This window comes from Cuculus canorus, chromosome 6 (genome assembly GCF_017976375.1).
Source record: "Cuculus canorus isolate bCucCan1 chromosome 6, bCucCan1.pri, whole genome shotgun sequence".
Taxonomy (NCBI): Eukaryota; Metazoa; Chordata; class Aves; order Cuculiformes; family Cuculidae; genus Cuculus; species Cuculus canorus.
Window position 1 is genome coordinate 22,149,713 of NC_071406.1, and position 20,123 is coordinate 22,169,835.

The 20,123-nt window shown below is 47.4% G+C and overlaps 1 protein-coding gene across 2 annotated transcripts in view; it reads left to right on the top strand.

The window, feature by feature from the left end:
- The first annotated feature begins 262 nt into the window (after positions 1-262).
- Positions 263-20,123, top strand: part of GAD1 (glutamate decarboxylase 1) — a 33,237-nt gene continuing 13,376 nt past the window's right edge. The window contains exons 1-12 of one of the 2 annotated variants that reach the window (XM_054070255.1): positions 263-630; positions 1,790-1,936; positions 3,474-3,536; positions 8,153-8,311; positions 8,785-9,027; positions 11,494-11,584; positions 15,572-15,684; positions 17,104-17,219; positions 17,323-17,402; positions 17,609-17,663; positions 18,747-18,863; positions 19,025-19,089. In XM_054070255.1, coding sequence (XP_053926230.1) covers positions 1,867-1,936; positions 3,474-3,536; positions 8,153-8,311; positions 8,785-9,027; positions 11,494-11,584; positions 15,572-15,684; positions 17,104-17,219; positions 17,323-17,402; positions 17,609-17,663; positions 18,747-18,863; positions 19,025-19,089 — 1,172 coding nt within the window. In that variant the 5' untranslated portion in view covers positions 263-630; positions 1,790-1,866. Of the gene's footprint in view, positions 631-1,789; positions 1,937-3,473; positions 3,537-7,787; positions 8,312-8,784; positions 9,028-11,493; positions 11,585-15,571; positions 15,685-17,103; positions 17,220-17,322; positions 17,403-17,608; positions 17,664-18,746; positions 18,864-19,024; positions 19,090-20,123 lie in introns of those variants that run through there. The other variant, XM_009555577.2, reaches the window with a different exon arrangement.

Genomic DNA, 20,123 nt, shown 5'->3' on the forward strand with positions numbered 1-20,123 from the left:
AATCGCAATCTAACGGCATCACCGAGGGCAAGTCACAGAGATCCAGGTGTTCCCCTGTGGCAGGGAAGGCAGAAACCGCGGCGGTGCCCGTGCCTCTGCCACCCTCTGGCGGAGAGCGGGGCGGAGGGCGCTGCCGGCCGCGGGCACACCGAGCCCCCGGCGCGGCGCGGGGGGTGGTTTCGCTACGCTACACTTAGCACGGACCCCGCCGGGCTCACTCGTGGCTCGCACCGACCGCGAAGCGGCAGTTCGGCCCCGCCGCCCGGTAGCGCAGCCCACGACCTCGGGTGGAGCCGGTGCTGCCTGGGAAAAGGCGGAGGGGGGGCTGGCGAGGCAGGAGCCCCGAGCCGCCCCTCCCCGCCCCGGCGGTCCCCGGTCCCCGAGCGGAGGGGGGCGGCAGCCCTGTGACTCATGCCTGCGTCGAAGCAGATCAACGGGCGATTCACGCTTTTAAAAAAGCAAATCCGAGCACTTCTCGGGGAAAAAAAAAAGGTCATCTCGTATTAAATTCGGCGGCGCGATTGGTATTCCGACGTCGTTTCTGGCTGAGTTTATAAGCGGCAGGTCGCTCCCCGACTGGAGTCGCCCCGCCTGGACTCCGGCGGTAAGAGCCGCCCGCTCGCCCCTTCGGTAAGTCTCCTCTGAACAGTATCCTATTTTTTCAACCCTTTGGGAACCTCTTTCAAGACCTGGAGCTTTTTGGGTGTTTTGGGCTTTGTTTTTTTTTTTGCTTCCCCCTAAAATCGGATTTGGTCGCTGTCGTACCTACAAAGGGATAACAGGTATTTTGAGATAGCCGGCGCCTTAGACATTGTGTTAACCTGTTACTTCACTTCCAGGTATTGTCTCGAGGATCTCTTTCTGTTTTATGGCTGTTACCTTTTTCCTCTTTTTTTTTTTTTTTAAAAAAAAAAAAGGGAGAAAAACCCGTTTTCCATTGAAATCATTGATCCGTTGCGTTTACACTTGGGCGTCAATCCGCCCGGCAGTGGAAATGAATCGGTTAGCTAAGGACTTGAAAAAGCGGCTAACAAAGAAATCGTTCGTTCGTTACCGCGACCTTCATTTTCTTTACAAGGGGAATGAAATAAATCGCAGGTAGACGTGGGGACAAAGAGATGAGCGGGGCACTGACCCGGCAATTCTCGATCAGCGACACTGCACCGGTTACCGGAGCACCGTGTCCGCCAGGAAGGAGCTCAACATCTGGCGAGGAGAGAGGGCCGGTCCAGCACCTTCCTTCCCCCAGACAGACATGCCTCCTCCTGCCATTTGTACCGCGAACGCCAGCGCGGGCACGGGAGAGCCCTGGCCGGTGTCGGAGCACGTACCGGTCCCGGTCTGCTGAAACCGGGGCGTGCGAACACAGATGTGCGCGGCGCCCGCCATTGGACAGGGGCGAAACGCGCCTTCCCGGAACGCCGAGCCAGGCTCGGGTGATAACGCACAGAACCGGGCTCCGTTCCTACGGGACCGTAGGTCGCTCGGGCCGGTAATTTCGAAGCCCGCTTTGCACGTTGGTTTCCGTTGAGGCGCGCCACGCAATCGCCCTGCTCGGCGGCCACCGCTGTCATTGCCATAGGCTTCATGCTCTGCTAAATCCGTCACTCAGGCGCGGGGGACCGCTCCTCGGCGTCCAGCGAAGGGGCGATTGTGCTCCTCAGCCTGTCGAGGCGTCTCCCGTTTTGCGTCCGTTCGCGGCCCGTCCTGCCGGGCCCCAGGCTCGGGCTGGGCTCAGGGCGGGACTCCGGGAGCCCACAAGGCTAAAACCGCCTTTTCTCCCTTCCAGCAAATTCCTTCCTGCCCACCCCACAGAGGAATATCGGAGGACACCCGGGCTCCGGGGACTGGGGCTTGTCTGAAAGGATGGCTTCCTCCGCTCCCTCGTCCTCCAACGACGCTCCGGACCCCGCCCCGACTAATTTACGACCCACAAGTAGGTTTTAATATTTTCCTCGTTTAAAGTATTTTTGGAGGCTTTCACCACTTAGGCTTGGAAAGGCCTTTTTCGAAACGAAACGATAAATCCGCGAAGCCCCATTCCGCGCCGTTAGGAGAGGTAGGGAAAGTGCTTTACACAAAGAAACCATCTTCGTGGTGGGAGAGGGAGAGATTGGTTCGTGGCGGATGAGATGCTGGGAGGAAAAGCCCACCTCAGCGGCCAGCGCTGCCTTTATCTTTCAGCCACCTTTGAGGGATTCAAACACTAAACTGAACGCCTGGATAGCCAAAAAATCGGAATGTTGTGAGGGGTGTGGAAAATGAATCGGTTAAAGGGCGAAGTTACACCAGTGGCTTAAAGCGGGTTCCCCCCTCCCATTTACATTTTATAAATGCTAATTCTGCAGCTTCCTTTCAGCCTGCGCTGAAGCCTGTAATCAAGCGAAATTTGGATGCTAATTGTAGCTTTTCAAAGCCTTGTATTCCTAATTGCTCTGAATTCGCCTTGAGTTATTGAGGTGTGAGTGGGAAGCAGAGGCTGCTGCAGGTGGATAGGGAATCAGTTTACGGCGCTGCCAGGCAATTCAGACCGTCGCCTACTGAAAATAAATAAGAAAGAGACTCGATGCTATAAAGCATTAGAGACAAAGAGCGGGCAACAGTAAGAAATGAAAGGTTGTCAAGCACAGCAAGGCGGGGAATAGCTTTTACCCTGAAAGGGCGACGAGGCACTAGCATCGAAGTCATTATTTTCATTATTCTGCAACTGGAAGGAACGGGGGAGGGGGCGAACGGCAGCCCCGGGTCTTGTTCCAGGCGAGGGTGATAGGTTCGGCTGCCTTCGGCTCAAGTGTCACACGCAGAAATCGAATTAACTGGCAACTCGGCTAAAAACGAGATAACCTCAGCCAGCAGTACCCCACCCTGCCCGCCTTTCCCTGCCCGGTGCCCGGCCGCTCCCCTCCCCGTCCCGAGGAGCCAGCCCCGTCCGAACCCCTCTGCTGCCGCGTCCCCTCGGTCCCCTCAGAGCCCGGCCAGGGGCCGAGAGGCTCGGCTGTGCCCCTCCACCTCAGCCCCGGGCTTCTCTCCCCGCTGCCTCGGGCTCACGGGCGCTGGGAAGGAGCCCGTCCCCCTCCCGTCGGGGCGGCGGTGACCCCCGGGCGAGGGGCGCGGGGGCCGGGCCGGGAGCGTCCCTCGCGCCGCCGCCGGCAGCCCGGGCGGGGCTCAGCCGCGCACGTCCCATCATCCAGTCAAATACTATTTTTCACACAATTAATTCCCGAGCTCTTACGTGACCCCATTTCACGCCGCTTTATTTTAAGCTGCCACGTCCCTGGAGCCCCGCCGGTAAATTATTAGACGTTCGGGTCCCGGGTGCCTTTCCGTCGCCTCTGGGCGGGCCGGCGTGTCCCCTCGCTGTCACCCTGGCCCCGGCTGCCCGAGAAGGGCGGTGCGGGGGCCGGTGCGGGAAAACATCTCGGCTGCAAGGCAGCCCCGCCGCCCCAGCGGAACGTCTCTACCTTCTCTTCCAGCTTACGACTCGTGGTGCGGCGTGGCTCACGGGTGCACCAGGAAGATCGGGCTGAAGATCTGCGGTGAGTAGCCCCCGCGCTCCCTCCGCCGCGCCCCGCGCTGCCCGGCGCCCCCTGCCGGCCGCCCAGCGCAGCGGCCCCGCTCCTCCCGCCATGAACGGGGGGTGCGGGTCGGCACGCGCGGCGCGGGGAGCCTGGAGGCCAGGAACCAGCCGGGGGGGAGGCTTGGCCGCCTCTCGCTCTCTGAGATTTTTCAGCCTTATCTGACTAGAAAATACAGATCTCCTGGGGGAAAAAGATTAACGAGAGCCTTATTAAAGAGCGATTCGTCAGCTCGCTGCGCTGGTAAGATAGCGCTGGCAGCCAGTCAGAGCGGCGGCACATGAAATGCAGGAAGGGAAACAAATGCACAATCAGATCGCAACGTTATAGCATGAGATTCATTTGCAGATAACAAGCTGTCCTTCTCCTCTGGATTTCTCAGTAGCGCCTTTGCTTTCGGAGACAAACAGTCAAATCTTCATTTGCTGATGAGGTCAATCGTTCAGCTTAGCCCGTGCCCCTTATGAATAGAAATTATTTCCCATTGAGCCCAGCTACCCCTCTTTGGGAGGACGGGAGATTATTTCGTGGGAGAAACGGGCCTTTTTCAAAGCAAAGATATATTTAAACCTCTTGCCCTACTTGCGCGAATCGAAGCTCATTCGCTAAACGTTTTGTTGCGTGGAAGTCTGGACTGGGAAAGAATCAGGGTGCAAATGTTTAGCCCAGTGTCTATCAGAGGTTTCATTGGTACCCGCAGGCGACATTAACGAGTAGTCGCTTAGTTCTATAAATAGCTCCTGATCTGGGTTTAATGGACCGTTTCCCTACCAGTCCCCTCGGTGGCTGGAGCGATGGGCTTTTTCATCATCATTTTAATTTAGCCCTGCAAGCAGAACTGATAAAGTAACGCACCGTTAGGCTTGCTCCGTGTTGCTTAGACTACCGGGGTTACAGAGGGACATGGTAGCTTCTCTCAATGAGATCAAATACGCTGAAAATGACATATCCCACCATTTTGGATGTGAGAGAGGCAAAAGAGAGCGCAGTTGAGGCTTTGTGAAGGGAATTCAAAACAAGCAGGGCTGTTGTATTTTGGAGCGAGTTTAGTGCTCGGTTTCCCTTTTCTGGCTCTTTTCTGGTTCACATTAAAAATATATCCTGAATGGTGACGGTGATTTGGAATGCTCTGATTCAATACCGACCACTGTTTTCGCTCGTATGAGCCCTCCCACTTGAACGTAACACCTTCACAAAGACAGAGGGAAGATTGTCTTTGGTAAAGATATCGAGGGAAGTACTAAGGTTGCCAAGAGTCCTAATTAAATATGCTAAACCACCTGACGTTTGACTGTTACAGATGATATCCCCTCGTCCTTCCCTTTCACCAGGCATCATTCTGGACCCTAAATATTGTGCAGTTACAAAGCTATAGTAAACCAGGTGTCTCGGAATTGTTCTTTCTGTGTGTATCACATGGAAATCGATTTGTTTTGAATGCAAACTTTAAATAAGGGTTGAGCTCCAGGAAAAGGAAGGTCTTGAACAATGAGTCGGTTCTTCCACTCATACTGTATATCATGTGCTTGACGTTTTCAGTAATTACCTATCCAAGATACATGTCATTTCTTCTGAAACAACTGACCGATTTAAGGATTAGCTCCTTTCCTTTTTGATTGAAAGCCGCCTCCTGAAAAGAGCCCTGCCTCTGCCACTTCCGAGAGGGCAAACTGTGGGCAGATTTTTCCCTGTGTCTGGAGTTGCATGCTACACCTTTCACTCCCACCTCGGCAATTATTATCGCTGCTGGGACCGATCCTGCTAACCTTCGCTTGGCACCAGTGGGAATACTCGACACAGTAGAATTGCTCAGGTGCGTCTGCAGCCGCTTGGTCCCCGCTAGCTGAGGATTCCCAGCCCAGCGAGCAACGCGGGAGAGTGGGATTTCAAAAGCTGCCGTTTCAGTCAGAAACTCGACGTGCAGCGACCCGCAGGTGTGTCCCTGCCTCGCGCCGTCCCCGCGGCGGTCACACATCTGCCCCGAGCGAACCCTGCGGTGAAATCGCGCCGGATTTGTGGTGACGCTGGGGACCGAGGGACTGCCTCGCCGGTCTGGTTTTACTCGGCTTTTAACAACTCGGTCTCTTTAAAAAGGGCGCGGATGGAAGTACCTGCCAGCAGAGCACCTGCGGGAGGCAGGGGCCGCGGGGAGAGGCAGCGCTCTCCACTGCCACAGGGGAGGCTGCGCGGATGCCGTTTGATACGCTGCAACTACCTGGATCTCTCCTACAACGACCTTACTCTTCACATAAGGTACGGAGGAGAGGTTTGCTACAGCCACGCGCTTCCTTCAGGGCGTGGAAGGAGCCCTCGAGGCTCCCCGGGACGCAGCTCGGCGTCGGGGAGCGTCTCGGGAAACGAGAGGAATTCGGGGAAGAGGAGTGTCCGGCGGCCTCACGGCAGGGGCTGCCTCTGCCCTGCTGGGCTCTCCTGGTCTCTCCAGGCTCTTGGAATTCCGCCGTGGCAACCTGGGGAACGGCACGGTACCCGCAGCCGAACGAGCTGACGGCGGGAGGCAGCGAGCTCCTCCTTTCGGGCTTCTTTTCTTCACCCTCTGCCCTCGAGCAGCCTCGCGGGCCCCGCGCGGAGCCGCTCCGAGCCCCGGGTGTTCCCCGCCGCCTTCAGGAGCTGACGAAGGGCCGAGGAGCCGCCGCGGGACCGTGCGGGCAAGAGCTGAGCCCCGCATCCCTGGCGCTGCGCCGGTTCGGGGAAGCCCCGGCCCCTCGAAACCCGGGACGAGCCGAACCGGAGGCACCCGCAGCCTTCCTCGGTGACTGGAGCGCTGACCCGTCGCTTCCCACCGGAGCCCCCGAGGGCCGTGCCCGCACGCCGGGCAGAGCGTGGCTGGTCTTGGGGGCAGTCTCTTCTCGCGGTGATTCTTCTCGCTGAGCATTGCCACCGAGAGCCTAGAAGAAAGACGTGGCAAAAATAAAACAAAACGAAGCCACAGGACCTGCAGAAAGAGGATTGCTCCGGAATTCAGCCTAGACGGGACCTGGTTCAGAACCAGCTGCTCCACCTCCCGAGCAGGCGGGCAGCAGCAGGGATCGCTGCCAGCGCCGTTAAAGGCACTAGTAACAAAACTTTAAAAAGGGAAAAAAAATTTAAAAAAACTTCATCTATCCTGGACGGCTGCTCTCAACTCATGCAAGAAGAGAGATTCCTTTAAATAGTTTTTTGGGGGAGGGGATTTCCCCTTCTATAACTCATATTGCTAAAACCATCACAGAAAGAAAGTAATTGGCAGATCAGTATTAACAGGCAAAACATTCACTGAAAGGAGCGGCTAGACAAACCCGCCTGCCAACGACCCTCTCGGAGACTGGTTTGGAGGCCCGACTGATGCAGAAGGGGCTGCCGGCCGAGCGCTACGCTTTCGGTAGCTTACGGGACTGTCGGGCTGGCAGCAGGCTGTGAGGCACCGGTACCGGGCCTGGAGCCATCCCTGCCGCCGCTCGGTGTCTCTCCCTTCTCTCCGCACGAAGATGTGGTTGCGGAGCCAGCGGTCCCGCTGCGCCGTCGGGGCTGCAGAGAGCGGAGCTGCACGGCTGGAAAGCGGAGGGCGTCGGGGGACTTAGATGTGAGCAGTTACGGCGTTGGTTGTCCTCGTAGCAAAATCCTCCCAGCTGACGGACATCTCCAGCTGCGATAGGCTTCGGGTTGAATCGTTACTGGTGTATCTTTCATACGGGCACGCTCGCTGCAGCCTCGCCTTCGTTAATAACAAATGCCCAACACTACAAATGTTTTAGGGGGCATGGATTTAGTGGATCAAATCCTGAAAATTAACTGCTCTCCCTGCCTTGTTAAAGCAGACGGGTCTTGATACCGGCCACTGGCCCCGCGTGGCGCCCACCGGTGTCATTCGTGGGGCGAGGGGATCTGTTATTGCCGTTCCCACGTAACAACAGTAGCTGAGATCAGGTCCTGGGCTCCAGGGCCGCGTCTCTATAGGGAGCGGAGCTCCTAGAGAGTCCGGGCTGATTAGTGTTAGTATCGGAGCGTCTTTTCAGCTGGAAAATCCTCATCTCCTGGACACGCGCTGGTAGGTACTGGTAACAGGAAGGTGGGTTGATGAGTGCCACCGGTGTCCTTAGAGGTCTGGCGCGCCCAGGACGGCTGCTCCAGAATGCCTACTTGTTCTCATGCCTTTTGTGCGTGAGAGCACCACGAGGAGAGCTGAAAGTGGCCCTGATTTTAATCATACATCATTGCCCCTGTCTGCTGGGTCCATAAACTTCGCCTGCAGGCTGAAATAGCATTGACTCATCCTGAACTCTCTTCCAGTGGCTGATTACTAAAGTGGAATCTGTCTGATCGACTTAATAAGAATTTACCACTGCACTAAATGACGAAAATTTGTTTTTTGCATGGCTGGGTTTTTGCAGTTGATGGCATTTTGAGCTCTCTCTCCTGGAGGCAAATAATCCCCATAAATACCCTTATTCCTGGCCTCATTAGTCAGATCCAGAGCCAACATCGCTTTGAACTGTTGTCTGGAGAGCTGCTTTACCTATTTCTAAACATGATGGGAAGCGAGAAAACTCTGACCTGTGCACCTTGCAATAACGATGTAGGGTTCCTGCAAAGGACCAACAGCCTGGAAGACAAGGGCCGGATCGTCAGCTCCCTGAAGGAAAGGCAGTCCTCCAAGACCCTTCTGGCATGCGAGAACAGCGAGAAGGAATCCAGGTTCCGGCGCACCGAGACCGACTTCTCCAATCTGTATGCCAGAGGTAAACACTTTACAGAAAGAAACCTTGTTCTGTGTGTGTGTTTGAGAGCCGCACTGGCGATGTGTCCGAGCTGCCTGAAACACAATTCTGCGCGCTTTGGGCTGATCCTGTGCAGCTGTGCTCCAGCGGTTCCCCGAGGTCCCTCCGGAGCCAACGTCCGCCAGGAGAGGGATTTTATATTTTATTTCCTCCTTAGCAAAATAGCGATGAGATCGTGTGTGATTGCTGGCACGGGGCCACTGACGAGGGAGGAGGTCTGGGAAGGGAGCTGGGTTCCTTGGCGGGGGTCGGTGTGCTCTCGGACTCGGGAGGTGTCCCCGCTGTTCCCGAGGGGCTGGGAGTTCGGAGCCAGCGGGGATCGAGCGGGGTTGGCCGGGAAGCTCTGTCTTCCAGATCCTGCGAAAGCTGCCGGGGCTGGTTCATCTCGGCGTCTCCCTCTCAAAGCAGGCACTGACAGCTGATTTGGCCCTCAGATTTGCTGCCCGCCAAGAATGGCGAGGAACAGACCATGCAGTTTCTGCTGGAGGTTGTGGACATCCTCCTCAATTACGTGAAGAAGACGTTTGACAGATCCACCAAAGTGCTGGACTTCCACCACCCACACCAGCTCCTGGAGGGCATGGAGGGCTTCAACCTGGAGCTCTCGGACAACCCCGAGTCCCTGGAGCAGATCTTGGTGGACTGCCGGGACACGCTGAAATATGGAGTGAGGACAGGTAGGTTCACGCACTCTATTCTGGAGAGTGCCCTCCTGGGGCTCTTCTCTGACCCACGGTGAGGGGAGCGGGACTGAGCCCACGGAGATAAACTCACACCCTCTCCACGCCCTCACCTCTGCCTCCGCGGAGGCTCAGCTCCAGGGCTGTCTGCGGGAGATAGAAATGTCTCCGTTTAGTAACTATAGTTACTGATGGCCCCATCTGTCCCGGCGGGCAGGTCTCGGTGCTGTTTGCAGTGCCCAGAAACAAGTTTTTAAGACGTAATCTCTTTCACTTGATGAAATGCGAGCTGTCTGTATCTCCGGGGAGCAATATCATTAGGTAAATGAGGGCATAAATGGCACTGAATTTGCAGTTTTTCTTCTTTATGTTCACCAGACGTTTAATGAAAAAGAGACCGAAATCCTAGAAATCGTCAATAAAGGAACCCTGTGGATTTCAGCTCATTACTTAGGAGCCCCTCCCGCCTTAGTCCTTCTGAATCAGATAGAAATACCCGTTTATAAGCACTTATTTTACCGGGTGAGATGCAGCCAGGCTCTAGAGCAAAGCCTTTGCTCTCTCAGGCTGTGTCCCGAAATGTTTTACATCTGTATCATGAGAAAGCTCGGCTGGCAACAAGTCACCACTGCTGTACGTCGCCAAGCAGGTCAGGAACTGGAGCGGGGTCCCTGTCTCCCGTCCTCGGTCTCTCTCCAGCGGTTCAGGGCTCAGCCCGGCGAGCAGCATCCTTCGCACAGCTCAGCCGTGGCGGGTGCTGTAGAAGGAGGCTTTTGTCCGCCCAGCTCTGGCCAGGCAGCTACGAGCAGTGTCTCCCGAAGGAGGGGACGCTGCTTTCTCCTCTGTGTACTTACGCAGCTGAAAAAACCCAAAGCGGTGCCCTCGAGGAGCAAAGTCTTGACAACAAACGTGGCAGTCGGCTTCCTGTCTTCTCCCGTCTACATGGTAGTTTGATTTGTTCAGGAGTTTAAGGGGCATACTTCGATTTTGTGCGCTTCATCCAAGGGGAGCATATTTCGCACCAAGTGGCGAACAAGCGGCCAGCAGCGAAGCCCTGGTCCCCGCGGGCTGTGTGCTTGCACCGTCATTCCAGTGTTGATTGAGCCAGGATGTCAAGCAAGCTCTTTCTCTCACCCTCACCTCTCCTGGGGCTTCTGCGGGACCGGCAGGATCTCTCCCGGGAGCTGAGATGCAGGTATCCGGTCAGACTCAAGCTCTTCTCAAAGCAGTACCTGGTGCAGCTCTAAGAAAGAGCTGCTCGAGCCGCCTGACGACCCAGGACACACGCCCTGACCCCCCGGTGCCCAAGGGCTCGCTTCTCTCTCCAGACAAAGCTCTCTTTAAAGCCAGCGGGGCTGAGTCAGCCTCGGCAGGTGTCAGGCTCGCTGACAGCTTTGGGAGGACAGCGTAATGTCTCTTAAAACAACTTCCCAAACCGTGTCACGGCAAGGGAGAGAAGTGCCGAACCGCAAAGCAAACGGCTAAGCCGATGGGCTATTTCTGGGCTTCAGCCCCCGTGTTCCCCCCCTCGCGCCCCGTTCCCGGGGCTGCCTCCTCTTCAGGATGTGCCGAGACGTGGCAGCGCCGGGAGGCTCCGAAAGGTTCCCGCTGACATCGCTCGGAGCAGAATTGCATTTATTTCTTCATGTCAAAAGATGCTGATGTTCCCCGTGCTGAGCCAGATGCGACGTGACAGGGTCCCTCCGGGCTGCGCTGTCCCCAGAGTGCTGTCCGCCTGTCCTTTCCCAAGACAGCGGAGAGAAGAGGTAAACCATGACACCTCCCCACCCGCCCCGAGCGCGTCATCGTTTGTTAGGAATTTCATCTCTTCATGCTGGAAAAGCAGACCCTCAATAGCCGGGCTTATTGCTTACGAAAGTTGTTGAAACAGGTTTTGGCTGGAACACAGGGAGGCGGTTGTCTCCGGTTTGATAGCACAGCCTTTGTTTGGGAGGCGAAGTGAATCCCAGCTCTTACACCATGTGGGGGTTTGGGGCCCCTCCGCGCGGGGGCGCTGCCCGCTCAGCCACCGGCGCCTCCTCCCGAGCCGGGAAGCCTCCCTCGCTTCCTTCATTCAAATGCAAACAGACTCAGCACCTGCAGGTCGTTACCGCCAACTCCCCCCGCGCCGAGCTGCCAGCACTGCAAGGGTCGGCGGTAGCCTCTGGAGAGCTTCCCGAGGTGTTTTACACGCTTTGAGGGTCTCTATTTTAATTTTAACGCTAATGGTTGCACACAGGAGCTCTCTCCAAAGCGTGTTTGCAGGATTGTAATAAGACAACCACGAGCGTGGCTGAACCGTCTACCCATGAGCACGACTTGGTTTGGAAACGTGACTCGAGGGTGTCACGGTGCAGAACTGCTCTCGGCGTCGGAAAAGTGGGTCTGTGGGGGTGGTGTTAAACCTGAAAGCTGGGAGATGGTGGCGGAGTTGCTCTGAGTTGCTCTCAATTCTCTTCCCAGGTCATCCCCGCTTTTTCAACCAGCTGTCCACAGGACTGGACATCATTGGCTTGGCTGGGGAGTGGCTCACATCGACTGCTAATACAAACATGTAAGCGGTGCCCTGTCCGCAGCCTCTGGGGCAGGTGCTCAGAGGGGATAATTTTATTCTTTAAGTGGCAATTGCTGCGTCTTCAATAAAAGTGCCTCATTTTTTTTCTTAGTATGCCGTAATACAGTGAAACTAGCTTTACAATTTTACATTTCTGATCAATATAAATGCAAATAGCCCAGAGCACCTGGTGAGTAAAACATGCTGATTCTAATATAATAACATGAAATTATTTTTCTTCTCTTAAACTAGTCATCTTTTTCTTTTCCCTATTTTTTTAAGCTTTTTCTCTAGACTGAGTAATTCTGCAGCTAGTAACACTGGAACACAAAATATGCAAAACTTTATTGTATTTTCTACTGGCGACTTCAGAGGTTCCAGGGTTGGGGCACCATCTCCTCCTGTTCATGTTTGGGTAAAGAAGTAGCTTCTGGGTGGCTCAAAATGATCAAAACTGTAACATTGAAAAGTAATTTGATGACATTGAAGGAATTACTTGGTCTAAGATTTATTGAATTAGCATTTAAATAAATAAATGGAAGTATAAAAAAAAGTAAAATTTTACACCTAGAACATGCCAATGAGGAAATTTTTCCTAATTTTTCTTGACCTCAAAGTAGATGAAAGCTAGATGTAAATGTAATGTATCGCATAGAATTTTTGCAATTAAGAGTGTAGTTAATGAAAAAAAAAAAACAAACCCCAAAACCAAAAAAAACCCATGGTTTTTATTTGTATATTGATTTGTATATGCTCAAAAATGTGATGGGAGTCCAAATACTTGGCATGTAATAGACTGCCTTCTGTTTTAGTCCTGTATATAGTGTCTTAACTCTAAAGCTACCTCTGTTTTGGCTAGTGTATTGCTAATTGGCAGAACACAGGAAATGTATCTGCAGATTGGAAAATGAACAGTATTTTCGCTGGCCTATTCATGAGTAAATGGTTCATTAAGTATAGCTGATTACGAGCAGCTCTATGTAGATTATGAGCTGTGCCTGTTTTGTGACATTAGTAATAAGGAAAAATACATAATATGCTCCAGCCAAAACCAGCTTGCTCTTTGTAATAATTGTCTTCTCAATTACTTCTGTTTACTCAAAATTGGCATAAGACATTCAGATTTAGACTGATTGGGAAGAAAACCCAGCGACCTATATTTCAGTTGTAACACAAGTATTGCAAAGTGCTTTAAAGGGTGCTTTTTTCTTTCCAGACTACAATTAAAAGTGAAATCTGATTACTTTTTTAAAAGAAAACTTTACTTAAATACCATTCTTCTGTGACAAAAATATACTTCAGAGTTTCACTTTTTTTTACCCCTTTTCCTTTGACTGACTTAGTTACTTAGTTATTTTAGCTTAGCTATCCTTTTGTAATCAGTGAAATTACACTGATCTGATAGGACATAATAGAATTCAGCTCTGTGTCAGACTGCAACACTGTTATGAAGTGTTGCCATCATTATTGTGAACATCGCACTTATTTCGTTTTGAAAGAGTGACTTTTATAAGATGAGGTTGCTTTTGCCTTTGTTTGGTTTTGAAAGTTAACTAATTAGCTCATTCTGTATAGCTAGTTTCTGATCCATTTATACTTTAAACAATACCATATCTCAAAAATACTTTTCTGTAAGCATGAAAATTGGGTATCTATTTGCTTGTATGAGGTTTAGCAAAATGCTCTCTTTTTTCAGCAAACCAAGGTCAACATGATATGATTTGAAATAACACAGCAGTTGCAAGTAAGGCTAAAGCAAGATGTTTGTAAAATATGATTCAAGGAACTGACAGAAAAGGTTATTAAAAACCATCAAATCATCCGTGGGAGCTCTGGGGAACGTACTCTTTGTTTTCAGCAGTGTTCAGCACAGAAGAGCACGTTCTGACCTTTACCTAGGAACCATTCTAACATATTTCAGCTACGCCAACACATAACACACAAGCAACAGTAACAAGGAACGTTTTCCATTTGCCATTTTTTTCTTTTCTACCTATAAAGAATACTTATAATATTTATGAACAGTTAAAAAATGTGTTTTCTTTCACAAATGAGTTTTGAGTAATCAAAACATGTGTACTCTCTTAAAATTTTAAATTGTCATTAGGAAATGTTACTGAAATGTCACTGTGAAGACGATAAATTAAACTAAACATGATAAGTTTTCTACATTGACTTGTAAGTAACGTATTCCTAGCCTAATCATTGATCATGAGACCTTCAGGTTGGAAATTCAGAAGCTGCTGTTACTTGGCCAGCTCTAGGGATCTGTAATAGGGGGTATTCATTTAACATGCCGCAGCTATCTGAATTTACAAATCAATTCTCTTTATGCCCAGTGTTAGTTGAGACAAAAGAATGATATTGGTATTTGCAGTATTATGCATTTATGCTTATCAAAACGTAAAAGAAAAAAAGCTTGGAATGCTTTATGTTTATTCTCAGAATGCTTTTTACATACTGGCAAACAGGAGGATGTGTGGTTAGAATTATTTGGCCTGATAAAATAACTTGGCTTTAAGGTGAGAGCAGAATTAAGCCAGGACTGGCCGCTACCGTAGCAACTTTTCATTTATTCTGTTATTAAAGAACTAAGACTTATAACTGTTTTAGTTAATTTATAGAAATACCTGTAAAGGTTGTAAAGCCTGTTGGCTTTAGTTGGTCATTCTGCCTGAATAAAGATTGGAATACATCCTAGGGTTGCAGAGCTTGAAAACAAGACACACATATGCACACATTGTTAGCAGACACCGACTCCGCAAACATTGGCAGAACCCAAAGTTCAGATCAGGTCATCAGGTCTGTCTCTGACAGTTCTAATGATAATAAAAGCAAAATAAGCAGCATTTTGGCTTCTGAAAATAGCAATTACAACAATTAAACATACTGCAAATGCTATTTATTCTTGAGTGGGTATTATAAAAGCAGTAGTGATGTTTCTTTCTTGGACTAAGAACAAGTAAGGGTTGCAACAAAAAATATTTTAACTAATCAGTGTAGCTGTAAATAAATGACAAGCTTTTCAGACACGTGTTCCCCTCTTCATGCCACGTGTCTCTTTAAAGTTTGTTATACCTATTCTCAAGGTGTTGTTTTGGTGTTAGAGAGACAAAACATACATTTTTGGCAAAATTATTCAAATGGAAGACATCAGTCAGGGTGTCATGTTCTTATAGATTCCCTTGGAAATCACGTGTTAGGTCTAGTTTCTTTCTGCTTCCTTTTCCTCCTTCTTTTGACTTTTTTCAGCATACACAACAAGTAGTTTGTTTACAGCAGTAGCAATTTATCCATGTGCCTTGATCACCAGAGATGGTTTGTATGGCTGTCACTTTCCATCCACATATCTGCTTATGACATCAGGGCATTCCAGACTATGTAGTGGCTTTTGGTCTCATTAAGAGGATAAAATAGTTGGCTGCTGACTTGTTTTCTGTAACTGGTAATTAGAAAATCATCACTTATAATTACTCTTGACAGTTATTGATCGCATAGTATTGTAGAAATAAGTTGTCCTTGGAGATCATCAACTGAATAAATCCACATAACTAATTGTATTTAGACTTTGAAGCCCTAGCTCAATACTTCTAATTACGGTTGCATTTAGCTCAATGAAGTTCACTGTTTTCATAAGGATTTGGCACTGTTATTCCACAAGTGTGAAATTGGTACTTCAGGAAACAAAGGTTTTATAGTACAATCTCGTGCAGTAGTCAGCAGCACTATGATGATGACCATTAGGCCTTATGTTGATTATATAGAAACTTGCAGAAGAGCTAAAACGGCATTTTTTTATTGACCAAAATTTCCAGTAGCGTCTTCTTGAGGACTTTTGCTTGGGTAAAGGTTACAATATCAGAACTTCAATTTATAGGAAAACTTTTAGGAATCTTAAGCATTTTCACAAAGAATCATATTTATTGTGGGTTTTAAGGATGTGTATTTAATATTTTTTATTTGGTTTTGTTTGCATTATGCATGCAGGTTTACCTACGAAATTGCCCCTGTTTTTGTTCTCATGGAACAAATAACGCTTCGAAAGATGAGAGAGATTATTGGATGGTCAAATAAAGATGGTGATGGAATATTCTCACCTGGTAAGTTTTTCCCATCTGCTTTGGTGGTTTGACTAAAACTTCAAAAGCTAAAATAAACATAAACTGTGTCTAAGTGCCCACAATATCTGCAACACAAAACAATGCATCAGATATTTAGAAGCAGGAATTTCCCACCTGAAGAGCATGTTTTGTTCAAGCATCGCACAAAAAAGTTTGGGGGAAAAAAATATCTTTAAGTATGGCTACGGATCATGGCTGACCAACATTTTGAAACTTGACTACAAGGTCTGATACATTGCTAGGCACACTTTTTTTTTAAGCTTCATTTGTGGAGGTACTGAGTAACAACTCCCATTGACCAATAGTTCTTAAGAATAATAAGTTGACTTCTTTGATGGTCATGGAGGATTTGGGTTCACAGCCAGGAAAAAACTGTGACTGCTTGTCGCCTTCTGCGACATATTCTCTGAGACATAATCTGACTGGATTCACAAGCGTGATTCTGAAGACCAACACAAAGTGTGTTCCTATGAAGGCTGTATAAGGGCAGTCTGCAGTGGCAGAAAAGGCTGGTAAACCATGTGGAATTCCTGGGCCCGTGTGTGGACAACACGGGCATCCAACAGAACTCCAGATTTCTAGGTTTGGGGTGGCAGAGGCACTTTAGTGTTTCAGAGGATGAAGGACAAGTCCCTCCCCTTTTGAAACAGTCAACATAAAATCCAGGAATGCACACTTGCTTGGCGTCTAATCCCATCTGCTAAAAGAAATATGGATGTTTATCAGTGTTCTGGTTGATGGAGAAATATTAGTTATCCTAGACTTTATAGATGAGATTTGAATAACTAAATCTTGATGTCTACATCATAGAACTGAGCTAATGGCCTTGGGCTCCTTTTAGCAGTAAACCAAGAGAAACGGGCACTTTCCCTCAATTCACAGTCTTCAAGAGTAAGTGTCAAAATAGATCAACTGGATTATATCCTGCGAAGTGTCTCCCCTAACTGACTATAAGGAAGCTTAGAATAAGTAGTTCGTCTACCTTTTAGGCATCTACTACTACATCTACAATGAGATGGGAAAAATCCATCCAGTACATGACATTTATTCAGTTTCAGACAGTTTGATAAGTTCCTTTTATTCTTGCTGACAAAAAGTTCTAATGCAAAAGCAGCACAATGAAAGCTCGAAAGCTGAACTTTTTAGTAATGTGTTACAAAGGGTTAGCAATTGAAAGAGATGATGGATAGGAAATTCTGTCTATTGGTATGATGTTCTAGAGAGCCTGTCCCTATGCTGTTTAGACAGATGACCATGCATTCCAGAGATTTATTTCGTTTTTCTTAGTTCACTGCCACTTTCTGTGCATAATGCAAACAAGACTTATACGTCTTTGGCCTAATATGCATTTTTTCTCTTTATCCTCATTTTATTATTCATTCCTTTATTCATTCACAGGAGGAGCTATCTCCAACATGTATAGTATAATGGCTGCACGCTACAAGTATTTCCCTGAAGTCAAAACCAAAGGCATGGCTGCAGTCCCTAAACTGGTTCTCTTTACCTCGGAACATGTGAGCTTAATACGCTGCTAATTCTTGATTTATTGATGTATGTTGTGAAGATGTTTCATCATTAAACAACCGCTGCATTAAACGCGCATATGTTTTTCTATAGAGTCACTACTCAATAAAGAAAGCTGGAGCTGCACTTGGATTTGGAACAGACAATGTGATTTTGATAAAATGCAATGAAAGGTAGGATGGATGCTAAGGTTTTGATATACTAAATGTGTTCATCTGTTAAATTTGTTGTATTGTGCTTAAGAACTGGTTCAGTACAGTGTGTCAAGTTGCTAATGGTCTGTTGAGGAAAAAAACTATTAAATTGTTTCAAATGTAGCTAGTGTTTCCATATACGCTCTTTAATTTTCTTTGTCTTTCTGTTTCTACAATAATTACAGAGGCAAAATAATACCAGCTGATTTGGAGGCAAAAATTTTGGAAGCAAAACAAAAGGTTTGTGTTTATAAAAATCAGTGCTTAAATGCTTGGCTTAGTAAAATTACCTCTTCCCTTAAAAGCCGAGGGTTAACATTAAAGGAAAACATTATAATGTTATAAATAGTATAATAATATTTTCAGATGCCTAATTATACATTTGTATATTGTTTAGGAATTATTTATATATCTTGCTAAATTTCCGTTTACTGTTTAAACCCAAATATTTTTAACTCTTGAACCATATCTGTATTTTCTGAATTTTAAAAATAACTCTGTTTGGAATATATGGAACAAAGTACAAAAACATGAAACTAAAACTACTTTTATGTGAACTATAAAGCTGAGCCAAAACCATCAAAATTCTATTGAAGTTTAGTCTTAAAAATTCCCATAGATTTCAAGGCTGCAGGGATAGTATATATACCCAGTAAGTTTAATTTTTCAGGCATTCATTGATATTTCTTGAATCAATGCAATGATAAACCCATGAATTTTGTATAAAACCGCCTAAATTAGAACACCCATTGTTATTATTTTTTTTTTAACTTCATTACATTTAGGCACTTTATGAAATTTCAGCTCATATTTGTTTCATCTAATTCAAAATTGTCTCATTTTGATCTGACATTTCCACATTTATTGCTTTTGGTTTGGATTACTTTGTTCTGCTTTGTTCTGTTTCTTAGTAGATAAAGACAAAAGGAACATTTTTAAGCCTTCAAATCACAACTTACAAATCACATTTAATTAATTTTCCTTTACGCTGCTGTAAAAGTCTCAACTTTACCTTACTATTGTAGGTCTTTTATTAGAACAGTCTCACTGAAAGAGATTAGACAGAATAATATTCTTTACTGTCTGACTAGTAAATTTTGTGAAATTACAGTTCAATAAAACCAGAGTTTGTTCCTACTATGTATAGAGTTTGTTACTCTCTAAGCAACTCTCTTCTGTAGCTTATATGCACCTTTCACATGGGAGGAAAATATTTTTAGGCTGGAAAATGGGATAGCAATAATTTTAAAATAATTTTCATATTATTCTTTTCTGAAAAAGGTTAGATATTGTATTTAACATCAATTTTTATTTTTATTGTAGGGATACGTACCTCTTTTTGTGAATGCAACTGCAGGCACAACAGTATATGGAGCCTTTGATCCAATACAGGAGATTGCAGATATATGTGAAAAATACAACCTCTGGCTCCATGTGGATGTAAGTAACTAAAGGAAGTGCCGTTACTCAGGCAAAAGAGGATTTTTGCTTACATGTGTTTTGTCTTGCATTAAAATATTTATTACTAGATCCTGAGCAAATTAAAATATCTTAGGCTTTTCCAAAACAATGAGTCTTCCCCTTTTTTCTGTCTCTTTCAGGCTGCCTGGGGAGGTGGACTCCTAATGTCCCGAAAGCATCGTCATAAATTGAATGGAATAGAAAGGTACTGCACAGTTCTTATTTGTAATATTGTTATTCAAGTGCTTTCATAAGATACATGACACTTCTCAAACTCGTGAAAGATGAATTTGCTGCATTAAGGAGTTTAAATTAAACAAAAGTAAGCTAGGCGGGAAAGGTTCATCCTAGGAAGACTGAAACAATACTACAGAAGACACAATGGTGTACAGCTGAGTGAAAGGTGGGTTTTCACCAGATTTGAAAGAGGACAAGGATATTGCTTGGCAGAAAGGAAGGCAGTTTGTTCTATGCATAGCTTTGAAGGGATCATAAGTCTGGGAACGGGTGAAGGAGGATTTGTGGAAAAAAATGAACTGTGTGAACTAGGCAGTCTCTGAAATGTAGGATTTGAGAATAGCAGGATGAAACGAGGAATCCAAAGAAGGTGTTCGAGCATGAATGTCTGTGATGGGAAGCCATGACATGGTGGGAATTTGTAGAAATCCTCTCCTGAAAGATGTTTGCAGTTATTTCCAGAAAAGAAAGAGTACATGATCTGCCTGAAAATGAGTGTTCACATATATAACTTCATATAAGTTTATATATATACATGCTTGCTTTTGTATTACTTACATACTTAAGTGTGTGTATATCTTTGTATAAAACAAAGAACACATGGTAGATACTGAATTACCAGCAATTTTTACAGTAAATTTGAGTGTCTGTAGACTGGAAAGGACTATTGTAGCACAGAGCTGGTACAGTTCTACAGTGCCAGGCAGGGGAAAATTGCAGGGAGACCCAAAAGAGTCACAGATACTCAGCATGTCTCAGGGTAAAGGGGCTTACGAGTTCGTGCCATGGAGGGGTTGTAAGAAACAAGCAGGAAGCTCTTGTAAGGCTACAGCACAGAAGAAAAGACTATGTGTGTAGCCCCAAGCACATAACCCAGGTTACCAAGATACCCACTGAAACCAAAAGACAGCCTTTATTGACTAATTAATTGAATAAAATTTAAAAAGGTGAACCATTTATGTTGGAAGTCATAGCCGAGTGAGATCATGGCCGTGCCTGCCC